We start from the raw sequence: 13902 nt of genomic DNA on the forward strand, positions 1-13902 counted from the left end.
GGAGACTGGGGGACAGAGTTAGTCAAAGAGGTACAGAGATGAGACTGTGGCTTCATATTCTGCCCAGATGGAAGGACATCCTTTTAAATAACTCTGCTTCCTATGAGAAGGCTTCATGTTGGCTTTTGTGACAGCTTATTTGACATGAAAAACATGACTCTGTCTCCTGGGCTTTTGATTCTTGGAGGCAACACTCAAAGCAAAGCTCTTCTTTTATATTTTCTCTTGTATATTTTTTTTATTTCATGTACCTGCCAATGGACTCAGATTTTTCACCTCTGAAGCACTCCACCAATCTGGCCACCTCATGTATCAAAGCAGATTCATGTCTAGCATTTTGCTGAAATTTGGCAGCATAGCTTTTAGTAAATTAATAATTGCTGTCATCTCCCATGAAAGGGAATATGGATATAACCATTGCTCCAGCCTAAAACATGGGTCTATTCCCCTTCATGCACTTTCCAGGAGTTTGTACCCAAAGAGTTACCTATTCTGAAGAAAAATTATGATATTTAACAAGTGCTGCTTTACAGTCTAACACTAGGAAGTTGCATTGAGCCAGCAGTTCTGCTTTGAGAAGTCCAAACCCCAAGTGGTGGTTTTAATTTTACATGCCCATCATTATGATGACTTGACAGACATTTAGAGTGCTCTCAAATAAGCCTTAAAACAAAATTTACATTTTATCTGTGGCTCCCTTACTTACCACTACTATTTATTTATTACATAGGCATAAATCACTCCCAGTAAACTGCATTTGTTAAGAAATATAGTGTCATCCCAATTCCAGGACCACACAGCAATTTTTTTATAACATCCCAATTCAGAAAGATTTTTTCTAAGAGCAACAATTTTCCCCTCTTCAGAATCACCCTGCACTTCACTAGATATCCAAGGCAATGAACAAGCCAAGGGATCAAGGGAGTGTGAGAAGTTCCTGGCAGTCAATGTGTTGGTGGCATTCAAAATGGCTCATTTGCCTTGCCACAGGAGAGAAACCAGGCATTTTGGCACCCAAGCCAGTGAAAAGATACAGATGTGTGATCACACCACGAATCTGCATTTCTGCAGTGTGAACCAGGCATGAACATAGAACCTCCTCGTGCAGGGCAGAGATTATCTCCAAGAAGTACAAGGATACAGACAGACATGGAAAATCTCAGCAAAACAGAAACAAAATGAGTGACCACATCAAATTCGTGCATGACAGCAGCCATAAAGGACTCTGTCTTTTTATCACTGTGCAAGAGAATTTGTTAGAGATTGAAGAGAAGGGGATAAAGTACTTGTAAGGAGCTTCCCTCAAGCATGAAGGGAAGCATGAGCTGGAACTCAGACCCTGAGATCAGCTCAGTTGGTTGGACCAAAGTGATAACAACACACAAGTTTGTGGGCTCAATCCCCATATGGACCATCCACCTAAGAGATAGCCTTGATGATTCTTGTGGATCCCTTCCAGCTCAGAATATTCTGTGATTCTGTAATCTGCAGCAATAAAAAGAAAACGAAAAAAGCAAACCCAGAATACTTTTCATGGTAGGAGTTTTTGGTTGGTTGTTTTGTTTTTTTACAGAGACATCCCAATGCAATTGTTACCTACACTAAAAAGTTACCTTGCTGCTCCCTGAGCAAGCCACAAACTGGAACAAAGCACATAAACCTAACTCTCAAACTCCTCTCTAACTGCTGGACAGCACAGAAAATGTAAAATAAAATGGGAAAAAGGGAAAGATGGGAAAAGTCACATTGTAGTGAGGGGGATATTGATGGAAAATACTGAAGAAAGAATGAATTTGCTGAATTGCTGGACTGTGTTGGTTTTGCATTTTGTGGTTTGAGGGTTGTTGTAAGGAATTTTCAGGCTAATGATATTTTTTCTCGTTTTTATCATCATCTGTAAGATATTAGAGGAATACAAAGTCAGGTGTAAAAACCCTAACTTTAAAGTATCTTGATTTTTCATGCCAATTTGTAATTATCCCTACCTCAGGTATAGCTCAAATACAGACAGACTATCAAAAGCCCCCAAGATAATAGCTGTCTCCAAAAAATTGCCATTGCTTCTCTGAAATCATTTTTAGTTTCTTTATTTCTGAGTTAGTGGAGGCTTACAGACAGTTTCAAACCCAAGCCATATATCTGCAGAGATGAGATGACACTTCAATTGTCAAAGTATGTCTCTCACACAGCTCCCAAATAGCACAGGTGGAGAAAAGGACACTTGAGAACTTGATATAATCACCACTTCTGTCCTTATTGTTAAGGTTAGTACCCCCTGTCTTCCTCTTGCAACTGGCTTCAAAAATTTTTCTTTTTTGCTGCTAAATTACTAAACTGACAGGCAGACATGCTGGAAGAGGTAGGAAAGCAGCTTTATTTTGGTTGCATGCAATTCCAAGAGATATCTTAGGTACTGCAAGACATGGCAAGCCCATGCTGATCTGCACATGATCATGTTGTCCTCTTCAAGCATCATGTCATGCCACAGTCTCCACAGCAACATATTTTTTTCAACATTTCTGGCGTGTTAATTGGGAAAACACTAGTCAGATGCTTATTCCATCTTAACCATTTCTCTTGTATGTTTTTCACAAATAGCCCTTTTTCACCTACGCTGGAGAAGGTTTTTTAACTTCTAATAGGACCAAAATGTGCAAACCAGAGGCATACAGCACATAAATTTGCTTCAGTCAGTTACATTTATTATGCAAGATGCCACATTAAAATGTATGAAGTCTTTTAACTCTAGCCCACAGACATAAACAGAAACAACAACAAAAAGAACAAAGGGAAAAGACCCTGACTTATCTTTGTAGCCAGTTGTGCAATTTCTGCATTCTGCTTTTTCTGTACAGGAAACTGTCTCAGGATTTGTAATAAAAAAGAAGAAAGGTTTATGGTGTGCTCTGTAGTTAAGGGCTTTCCCTGTTCTCCGTTGTAATCCCTTACTCTTGGAGCAGGTGGCTCTTTTAAGGGACAGTAAGTATGGAGCAATGTGCAAATGCAGCCCTTCTGAAGTGACAATAAAAGTTAGTTTCCTTTCCAAACCTGATTTCCACAATCACCAAGCAGCAACTTGAATTTAGAGGAATTCTTTCATTTCTAATTGTCAAGGAATTCTTTTTCTTGTATTTTCTGTCTACACAAGTGGAAACCACTTCCAGTGCTAATTTTGTGCTAGTCTTGCTCACTTAGAGACAAGCCAAGCTCAAAAGCAGCATGCAGCTGCAGTGGTAAAACAAAACTGCAGCCTCTGCTCTGATCTTGGTAGAGCAAATACAAATCCATTATTCCAAAAACCTTTCTCTACATAAATGAGTTTTGAGGGCTTCATGTCAGACAAAGTGACATTAGCCCAGAATTCAGGTGTCTCCTTTTCCCAAAGGACAAGTTGTACCTACAGCAGCCAAACCCCTCTTTTCTTACTTCACCTGTGCCATATGAGCAAGAGAAAGTTTACCCCTGTCAAGCTATCCCATCATTGTCAGCCAAGTGGCACAGGAAGGTGCAGTACCTCTAGAGCTGGGGCACATTCTGAGCCTGCAAAAGAGGCAGAGCACAGTGAGATAATGCAGGCTACACTCTGACTCTCTTCTGACAGTCCCTGAGGACACTGAGAAATGAAAAGGTCTTTGTGTCTGTGCCACCTCCACGTTATGAAGTGCACAATAGTACATGACACGTTACTCCCACTGTCACTCCTCATAGCAGAGCTGAATTTTTTATGCTTCTTTTTGCTACAAACCACTACTAAAAAAGCATTCAGACTTTGTGACTTTATAAGTCTGCAGTTCAGGCCTTATCAGGCTGCAACTCTTGGGCTATTATTCTGTCCAAATGTTCAACATAATGCCTTCAAATCTGTAAATTCCCTCCCTTTTGCTCCAGAACAAGCAAGGTGACAAATTGCACTGAATGTCAATACATTACAGAGAAGAGCATGCTGAGTATAGCTGGGATAGTTAAAGCAGAACCTCTCTTTATCACATTTGCTACCAGAACTAGGGGGCTTTGCATGCCTGAGTGCATGAATACTGAATACTATAATCTTTGCAGAAAAAGCAAAATCCACACAAAACAGAAGCCATACCTGTTGCTGGTATAGAAGTCAAAATCAGCAGTGTAGTGATGTATTCTCTCATCTTCCCATGAGAAAGTTTGCAGCACATATGTTCATGTTTTTAATCACCCAGCAAAGTTAGTCTCAGTATCCTCTGAGCCAAACAAGACTGAAATACCTCTTTCACAGGAAGTGTATTGCTTCAGCAAAACTTCTCAGAACTCCCTGTTTAATATGAAGGCTCAAATTAATACTGAAAGAAAAAAATAATGGAGCTAACATTAAACTGCTGTTTAAGAAGTCATTTCAGGCTGTTGATTATATTTTGAAGAATACTGGTTTTTATTACTAATGACAAATAGTACATTCCCAGCAGGATCTCTATTATATGTGTGTTATATGCCTTTCTCTGGAGGATGAAGTTCTGGCTGCATATAATCAGTCTTGAGAACCAGCTATTATTAACAATTGAATTAATACAGTCAATCCTACTAAAGAAGTTTCCCACTTAGGACATTTTTTTGCCAAAGTCAAACTAGAGATGTTTATATGAACCCTCTTGTGACATTCCCAGAAAAATCAGTGCATCCAGAGAATTTAATGAATGCTACTAGTAATAATGAGTAGCAGTGGAGGCAGAATATATTACCCCAGGTTCCACCACTGAGAATTCTAATGCCAGTAGCCCAGTCACAATGCATTGATCACAAACCACAGAGATGAGTTGCTTTCTTCATAATCATCTGTCTCCAGCAGCTAGGGCAGGAAAACAGCTAACATTCAGAAATAACTAAAACAGGCAATCAATAAGATATTATTTATTACATCACTAGTGTGGATAGACTGTTATAATTCATAGAAAGTTGTGAAACCTTATTGATTTTCTAAGACACTGACTTAAAATTGAGCTATATTTTCAAATCACTGAGTTTACATGGAACAATAGTCATCATACCAAAGTGGGTTTTTTAGTCAATTTAAGATGATGCAACAATGTTGATACATATTGAAGGCACAAATATATCTGGGTCCAGAATATAAAGCTGCATATGCTACTGTATCAGTTGCACTTATTGTTCTACAATAAGTAATGTACTTGTTTACAAGTTTATTCAACATATTCCTCTGAAAGTTCGTAAAAGCATGATAAGCAATGGCCTAAAATTGACATACTCAAGTTTTCCAAGTATAATAAAACTATTCCTATTGATTCTCACAAAGACTCTTTACAATTGTAACAATAATTTGGCAAAGCAGAGAATGCTTGCTCAAATGAAAAAGCTGACATTTTTAATCTCCATGTAGCTTAACAGCTTGTTATTTCCAATAACAGTAAATTGACATCTTTTCTACTTTTCCCAAAAGGAACACTTTATTCACTATAAGGTTATCTTGTTCATTTAAATCTGCAGGGCAACAGAAACAAACAAAAAAAATATGACAAAATAATTAACTCTGAATGTCATGCAAGATGTGTATTTCTTCAAATATATAAAATCCTTTAATTTCAAACAGCACTGCAGGGTAGGAAAGAAAAGTTAATTATCACATAACTGTATGACAGCAATTTATTAGAAGCATTACTGCTGTATTTCAACACTGCTGGTAGTTTCCCTGACAGGAAAATCTCCTTCCCAGGAATTAGTTATATGTTTATCTCCACTTTTGATGTGCATGTAGATTTGACCAAGTAGAGCAGCCTCTCATTTTTCCTTCTGCAGGGTGTGTTGTGCTCCTGTTCAGAGGTCATTGGTGTAGAAATAATACTGGAGGAGCAAGAACTCCAAACAAACATGCACACCAGATTTTCTGGCATCTGCCATCCTGGTCTTACACTGTGACCTAAGGAAGGTCCATTTCAGGTCAAGGGTGGCACCTTTAGAGGTTCAGCTCTTCTGCAGATTCCTGCTACCCTCAAGCTTTCCTCCTATTGAATCAGGAAGAGGGAGAGAGGAAGATGGAGCTGGAATGCTCATGAGATTCAGGAAGCTTCTGGGTTTGATCCTTCTATGCTTTTCACTGCTCTGACGGTAGCACCTCAAGGCTCCCTCAACATTAGGAAAAGGAGAACAGGCAACCTGGAGCTACAAAGCACATGGAGGGGATGCCAAAGCAAGCTCTTTCCCTGGTACTCAAGCAAGAATGGGGCATGGTACAAACTCTCTGCAAATCAATCTCCCTGGCTCTCATGCATGGCCATCCAAAAACTGAGGGTTTGACCAGCATAGACACTTTACCAGGTACAGAACACCAAGGAATACAAAGGAAAAGGAAAAGACAAGATTATCACAGCCAACAGTAAAACTACAGATCACCTCTATCTATCGCTTTAAGAGATTTCAGATTGGTTTTATTAATTGTTTACTCAAATACTGAGAAATAAATTGTTCTGTTGGGTGGCACATGTGCCTTTACAGATTCCTCTGTGCCACAATTTGTCTCTCTTCCAGAACATTTTGCCAATGTCTTTTATTTTTTTTTATTCAGTATAAAAGAAGACAGCCCCTTACCATTTTCACAAGTTTGCTTAAGTACCAAGTGCATTAGCAGTCTGAAATATTTCCATGTATGGGTGACAGAAAAGAGGGTACAAATGGATCCTAATTCATGCTCGTGTAGCTCCATATTTGGAAGGGAAAATGAGCAATGCAAAATTTCTAGAAGCAAGAAAGACGGGGGTGGGGTTTAATACAGAAGTCTGCTACTGTTGAAATCTAGAGAAAAACCTTTGAGTTCATCAAGTATTATAAATTAACTGAGCCATCCTCAGCATTTGTGGTCTATCACAGAAGAAAAAGATTTTCCAAGAACTTTAATGGCACTGGACATGTTTGGGTTATGATAGCTCAGCCTGTTTATACTATCTGGATTGTGGCATCTTCTCTTCTACAATTATTAAACTTCCAAATAAAGGATTTTATTTGTTTATGCTTTGTTCCTCACAGGTTAGCATATTTTGATAAGGGAGGATAATTTAGATCTATTACAAAAATGAAAAAAAAAAAGAGGAAATATATATAAATCAAAAGGGATTCTTTTCCCAATGATCATATTCAAAAGTCAAAGCAAATTAAAATGGAATGGACTGTGCCCTTTTCAGCAGGTCCTGAGACACCCAAAAATTTCTTTGAAATGAAAGACAAGCACACTTCTGTAGGTTGGTAAATGGAAACAAGTTGGTTAGAGTGATATAAGGCTTTAACCTAAAATATCTCATCTAAGAGTATCAAGAACAATAAACTTGGAACATGACCTGCCCCTTTCCAAAAAATCAGCTCCAAAAGGAGCTAAAACACATCCCATGCAAATCAGATTGAAACAATGTAAAGAAACCAGCCTTCCTCACTTACCACCACGCTGGTGTGGCTCTCATTGCCTTGGCCAAGACCTAATGAAAGAGACATCTGTAAAATATTGATTGCAGTAACAACTGCTCCAGAGCTGCTTGTTCACACACTTCTGCAGAAAGGCAGCAGCAACCACAGGAGAAGCAGCAGGAGAGAAGGGCAGAGCCCCCTGCACCTCCCTCGGGGCAAAGATGGAGCAATTGCCAGAAGCTCTGTAGCATACGATGGAATAAATTGAATCCTGATAGGTTTTTGAAAAAAAAATAGCAAGAAACACAATTTATGGTATGGCAACCAAAGAGCATAATTTTTAATATCGAGAAAAAAAATAGTAATTTCTGTGCTGGGTAAGTCAAGCCTTTATTGCTAAACCAGCTTAAATTAAAGCAGGTGGCAAACTGCTATACTCTGTAACCAACGAAAGCATAAAAATCAGTTTCACAAATTATTTCTTAGCATTCCAGTTGTAGCAAGCAGGAGATTCAGGAAAGCTCATTTTAATTAAAAACTTTATTTTTCATTACAATTCACAGTTTATACATGGCAAGAAGAACCCTTGCCATGTGGACATTCAGAACACTGTGCTGGGGAGACAAGGGTCTTTGTTATAAGAGCATTGCTCGGTGCTGTGTCATGGAACTCTCTTAGTTTTAAAAGCGTACTCTCTGTAAATGTTAATTGACTGATATTTACACTGAATTTACATATTAACTTATATTTATTAGAAAACAAGCTAAGCATCCAAAAAACATGAACATTCATATCTTGCATGTTATCTAATGGTCAGAGATGCTGTAAGATTTGCCACTTGAATCATGCCCAATCAGCAAAGTCCCATTCTTTTTTAATTTACAGAGCCTAAATTTTTCTTTAAGGCCTGTTCTATTCATTTTATGTACAGCCAGGTTACAATAGAGTAACATAAGGAAAAAAATGCAAAATTATCCATTCCATCCCGCATTTCTTCTGAATCTCATGTACACCTATACGCAAAACAGAAGGTAAAAATTAATGTGTTTTCTTAAAACCAATAAAGAAAACCCATAGTCTGGTTTAGATCTGCTTCTTGTCAGCCTATCCTGTCTGAACAATCATCGGTATTCAGATTGTGCTATTTATCAGCTCTTCTTCATGCCTGCACTGATTTTCAGAGCCAATTCTATTTGAAATGTAGAAAGTCACAGTGATACCAGTTTCAATTGCATTCCCACGTTAGCCAAGCTCTGGCACAGGCAGCCCACGTGACATTCAGGAAAGCACTCCACCAGGATTCCTGGGTAAAATATCATGTAGCCTCTGGGGTGACTGGACTTAAAAAGGAAATTAAGAATCCTTTTCATACCAAATATCTGGCAGAAGGTTTATGTTTATTAAAAATAGCTGTATTCTTCTGCATTGTTTTTTGGATGTGATTATCAGAACACAGCAATTAAAAGCCTCCCCCTGCCTCTCATCAAAACAGTAATTTTTATTTGCTTTTGCCATCTACTACTATAATTTAGTGATAGATAGGCTGCAGATTTTTTGGTACATCTGATGCAGAGAAAAACATCTGCTGAACACTGCTTGGAAAACTAAGACCTGGAAAGGGTCTACAAATCCTACAAGTCAGCGTGAACAAGTATCAGCTGGACCTGAGTAAAACAAACTTTCTGGGGGACATGTTTGCAACTTTTGAAACTGCAGTGCCTTTAAATTTGGAGCTAAGAACATCAATTGATGATTGTTGAGTTTTGGCATTCATTCATGCTGGTTGGTATCTTCACAACAGACACCTTTGAAAAAACCATCATTTCAAGAAGAACAGAAGCTTAAATGAAATACACTTCTCATGCAAAAAACCCAAACAAACAAAAGTTGTACAGGAACTGTAGAGGTTCTGGTTCTTCAAAAGATAAGGCACTGACCAAAATTTCTTAGGTAAAAGGCTGCATAAGAATTTCTTGCCATTTACAAATGTGTTGTAGTCCAGAAATTGTCCATTCCTAGGCTCAGTAAGGTAGACCCTGAAATTTTAAGGACTGATCCCTCAAAGCTACATTGTTACCATAAACAAGTGAGATTCATTCGTGAGGCCATATGGCACATTAGAAGTGAAAAACAGTCTGGGCAGATAAAGGCAGAAAACATTGCTTGTTCCAGCATCTTTCGGAAACAGAAGTGCCATTCGTCTTTGTGTCTCTGAAGAGATGCGATGGTAACTCGGGACTGTAGTTTTTCTGTGGAACTCATGCACACATATAAAATGCTGCTAGCACTGCTCATCGACAGGGTGGAGAAAAAAGGTGTATGGCTAGTCTAAGCCAAGAGCTTCCCAAGGGCTGGGAACCAAAGTCATGGCTACTTAATGTTCTCGATCACGGCTATCTCTTCTGCTGCACAGTGCGGCGTCAAACCATTCATGTAAATGCTGTCCGTCTTTGTCAGGGCTGGCAAGAGGTCCTTCTCACTGGTCAGGTGGTTCACCGACAGTGTTCTCTTGCAGGGGGTCAGGTCTTGGTTGTGGTTGACGGCGAGCTCAGCAGAGAGCTTCCTTTTGATGGAGGTGGCTCTCTGGAACTTGTCGTAGATCTCCACGCTCAGGCGCCGCCGCGTCTCCTTGAACTCGGCGGTGACGTTGGCTGTCCACTCCGCGGCGTGGGCTCTGAACTCCCCAACCTGCAGCAGAAATCAGCAAGAAAAAGGAGGCATTATGGCACCAAGGACTTCAGACACTGGTTATCTTTGGGAGCCTGGTGGGAGTGCAGGGCTGCTAAAGAGCTGCTGCTGACACAAATTCCTCATGCCAAAGACTCACTCCTTCATTGATAGCAACTAAAGAAGAAATGCTGCACTAGTAAGAGTTAACAACAATTCCAAAAACACAAATAAAAATATTTTCTGCTGGTTTTTTTATTATTATTATCATAGGCAGTCAACAATACAGGGAAGCTGCAGAGGCTTGACAGCTGCACAATACCCAGCTGGTCAGGGGATGCTGAAATCCCAGCAATCCAGGCTGTGTTATGTATTGTTACTAGGGTGAAGGGTTATTTATGAGCACTTTCACTCTCTCTGGAAAGATCCTTGGGAGACTTGGCAAAGAATTTTCTAAGTTTAGGCAGAACGACTTTTTAAAAGGAAACCATCAGCTGTTTGCATTCTCTTCTCTTTGCTTGCTCAAACATAGCATCAACACAGCAACAGTTAAAAGTCACCTCAGTGGCAGGTCTGCTTCCCACCCTGAATCCCAAATCATCCTTATTTTTCCTCAGATATGGCATAAGATAGACTGAGCAGACCTAGTCTGAGGTAAACTATGGCCTGTCATTTATTTACTATTTATATTTTTGCACTTGTATTTCAGTCAAACCACTGTTACATTAAATAACTTGTGTAGGTAGCTAAAGGAGGCACCTTTTGATAATATTACCTCATTACAATGGCAAGGAAATACATTGTTTTTCTTTACATCTCTGCTCCCAGCTTAATACTGGGAATGTATAACACGGGGAAGATAGACTACTCATAAATATAACTCCAAAGTCAAGCATTCCAGGAGAATTTAACCCAAATAAATAAGTGAGTCTAATTGGTACTGCATAATCATTGGTGAGCAAACTCTGACTTGGTAAGCACAGAAATGAAAAAAATAATTTACACAGAGAAATATAGGGGGGCAAACCACCAGAGAAAAAGCCACGAGCTTATTCATTCTTTGCAGGGCAGTGGAAAACAGGAATGTAATGAAGGTAAAAATTAATCTGCTTATCCAGGAGTGACAGGGTTTCAGAAAAACTTTTCCCCTCCAGAAACAGAACAAAAAGATCTCTCTACCCAAGGGTCATTTTATTACATTCATCTCTGCTTCAGTGAATTACACAGATGACAAATGTGGACAAAAGTATATTTTCTAAAACAAGGGTTATTATCTGCAATTCACACAGGACTCACCTAGCTGAATTATTATCAGTATTTAATTTGTGCAACTAGGATCAGACACACTGCACTTAAAACCTGAAAATAATGAAATCTGCAATGCTGAAACATTTCAGCTGCTCCAATATTTTATTTGTAGTAATCAAGTAATAAAAATATGATAAATAGTATCAGTGCACACCCTGGGGCAGTTTTATCGTTTTCCTAAGCCTTGAAAAAGGCAGGATGTCCAGGTCCCAGAGAATGGTTCTCTCTGGGGGAGTAAAGAGCCAGTGCACAGGTTTCTATTTTACTGTATACATATGTCCCCCTCACCAGCTGTGTAAGCATTTAACAGAGCAGGTATTTTGCTCAGGCACACATCTCTGGCACTGTACGTGGTCACTTTCAAGAGATGCTATCAGGCTTTAAAATTGTGCCTTAGCAACTTAGCAACCACCTTGAACTGTCTCCCCACACCCTTTCAATTTTTTTTTTTTTTCCCCCCGCAATTCCTACATGATTTCATGTTTTTCCAGGAAAGAAAATCAACTGGCCTTGCTTCTGAAGCAAGCAAATATATGTGGCCTCTAGCACAGGCTCAGAATTCTCCTGGTGATAGACTTGTCTTGCACATGGCAAGCTGCTCTTGGACATGCAAGATATTCAGGAGAATCTTAAAATTGTAGTTGTTGGGATATCTGATGACTAAATTCCAATCAGGTTTGTACAGGGAAGCAAGTTTATGCAGCCAGCTGAAGAGCATCAATAAACGTGCCTTTGGAGATAGTCTCATTCCAGTTTAGGTGATGTGGAACATTAACATGGTGGACACAATTCTGCCTGCCAATAGACCAAAGTGGTGATGCTGACATATTGAAATCAAGGGAAAAAAATACAAATTGAGAAATGCAATGCTATTACTGAGCAGAATCAGCATGCATTAGCTGTAAAACAGACAGCATTGGCACACATTAGAGTTCAGTGCTGTTTGAACTATGCATGTCCCAAATCATTGCTTTCACCCCTACTTTTCATCTGAACTGAAATGCACTCAAAAATGTTACCTCTTCTAAATGAAACTCTTAATTCCATGGCACTTAGAGACTCAAGCATAAGTGTTTATAAGAAAAGAAATGTGCAGTTTTAACTACCAGTGTACATTAGTAACTTGCTTATATATTTTTATCTCTCCTTGATCCATAGGGACATATCTGTATATGTTCAGGTTCTTTCTGTCCTTAGGTTATGACATTTTATCTCACTGCACTACTGCTCCTTTTAATCTGTGTTCTGACAACCAAAAAAATGTCTTATGCAAAGCCACTGAAATGGCAATTTCCCGTGCTACTCAAAAAAATTAAATTCTTAGCATATCTTCCTACTGTAACAACTATTTCCTTTTCTCCAGTTCCCTTGGCTCATCACAGCACAGCTCTGTAGACTCTACACCTGTCATAGCTGGGGACAATGTGACATGAGGACAAGGCCTCTTAGTCACAGAAATTATTGACAACTACGTACTTAACATAAGGCTGAATGTCACAAAATATTTCAGAACCAAAGGAAAACACACCACAGTTATAGCACCTGACTCAGCCATACAAGAAGCAGCACTAATGTGGTGATGCTTCTCACTCTAACCTGCAGGGAATAGAAATGCAACTAGTAATGGGGACTTGGTCCCTATCCCAGCTCCTGAACTGACTTTCTCCACATCAAAATCCAAATTAGACTGCAAGGTGTTAGACATATTTCACAGGGAGTATCAACCTATCTACATTGAACATCAACAGCCAGTAACTTTATTATGTATTTAGGAAGCAGGAAGCAGCACCCTACTGCCTTATGATTCCTGGGAAGACAAGTCTCAATAACAAGTTCTCAAGAATTATGGTATATAGTAACACAACTAAATATTCCACACAGCGCACTTCAGCACAAAAGCAAAGCAAAAAAGAAAAAAAAAAAACCCATACAACCCCAAAAACTAACACCCACAGCTTTTCCAACAAATGAATTGAGCATTGACTCAACTCCTTGCCCAGCACATGTTGCCTGGGCTCCAGCTACCACTGCCTGGATACCCCATATGATCTGCACCATTTCCAACAACCTTATCTGGATTTCTCAAGTACCACAAGTCATCTTCAGTAGCACCTCCAAATGTCTATGCCAAGGTATCTCTGTCTACCTGTGGTGGAAATGCCACATTTACTCTATTAGGATATAATGAGAAATTGTCTCTGAAAAATTTTGAAGCGTGTTCTATTCATTCCTGCTATAGCCACTTTTGGGGTTTCCTGGGGGGTTTGTGTGGTGAGAAACAGACATCAATAAAGTACTGCATGAACTTCCTGAACGACCAAACAGTCCCAAGGCTGCACACATACACTGTCACTAATATGCCTTCAAGACAGATACACTGAATTTGACAGAACTAGGAAAAAAACAAGGACATGAAGCCACCATTCCTTCACCTACTCCTGCCAAAATTCATCTAAATGAATAATGTCATAAAATTGGCTCTCAGTCAATATCTCTAGTAGGACCAAAAGTTCCTATTCTGTTTCATTGCCACTGTGCTTTAGCTTTCTG

The 13902-nt window shown here is 39.2% G+C and overlaps 1 protein-coding gene and 1 long non-coding RNA gene across 6 annotated transcripts in view; both read right to left on the bottom strand.

Moving 5' to 3' along the window:
* The window catches only part of LOC146439227 (uncharacterized), a 73141-nt gene extending 68922 nt beyond the window's left edge, over positions 1-4219 (bottom strand). The window contains exon 1 of the long non-coding RNA XR_014850704.1: positions 4091-4219. This is a non-coding gene — a long non-coding RNA (uncharacterized LOC146439227). The remainder of the gene's footprint in view (positions 1-4090) is intronic.
* Positions 4220-7742: 3523 nt separating this feature from the next.
* KCNK2 (potassium two pore domain channel subfamily K member 2) overlaps positions 7743-13902 on the bottom strand; it is a 127273-nt gene continuing 121113 nt past the window's right edge. For all 5 annotated transcript variants that reach the window (XM_085054823.1, XM_085054822.1, XM_085054826.1 and 2 more), the window contains one exon: positions 7743-10065. In XM_085054823.1, coding sequence (XP_084910949.1) covers positions 9748-10065 — 318 coding nt within the window. In that variant the 3' untranslated portion in view covers positions 7743-9747. The remainder of the gene's footprint in view (positions 10066-13902) is intronic.

Source organism: Lichenostomus cassidix, chromosome 3 (genome assembly GCF_008360975.1).
Source record: "Lichenostomus cassidix isolate B80296 chromosome 3, HeHo_3.0, whole genome shotgun sequence".
NCBI classification, from domain to species: domain Eukaryota; kingdom Metazoa; phylum Chordata; class Aves; order Passeriformes; family Meliphagidae; genus Lichenostomus; species Lichenostomus cassidix.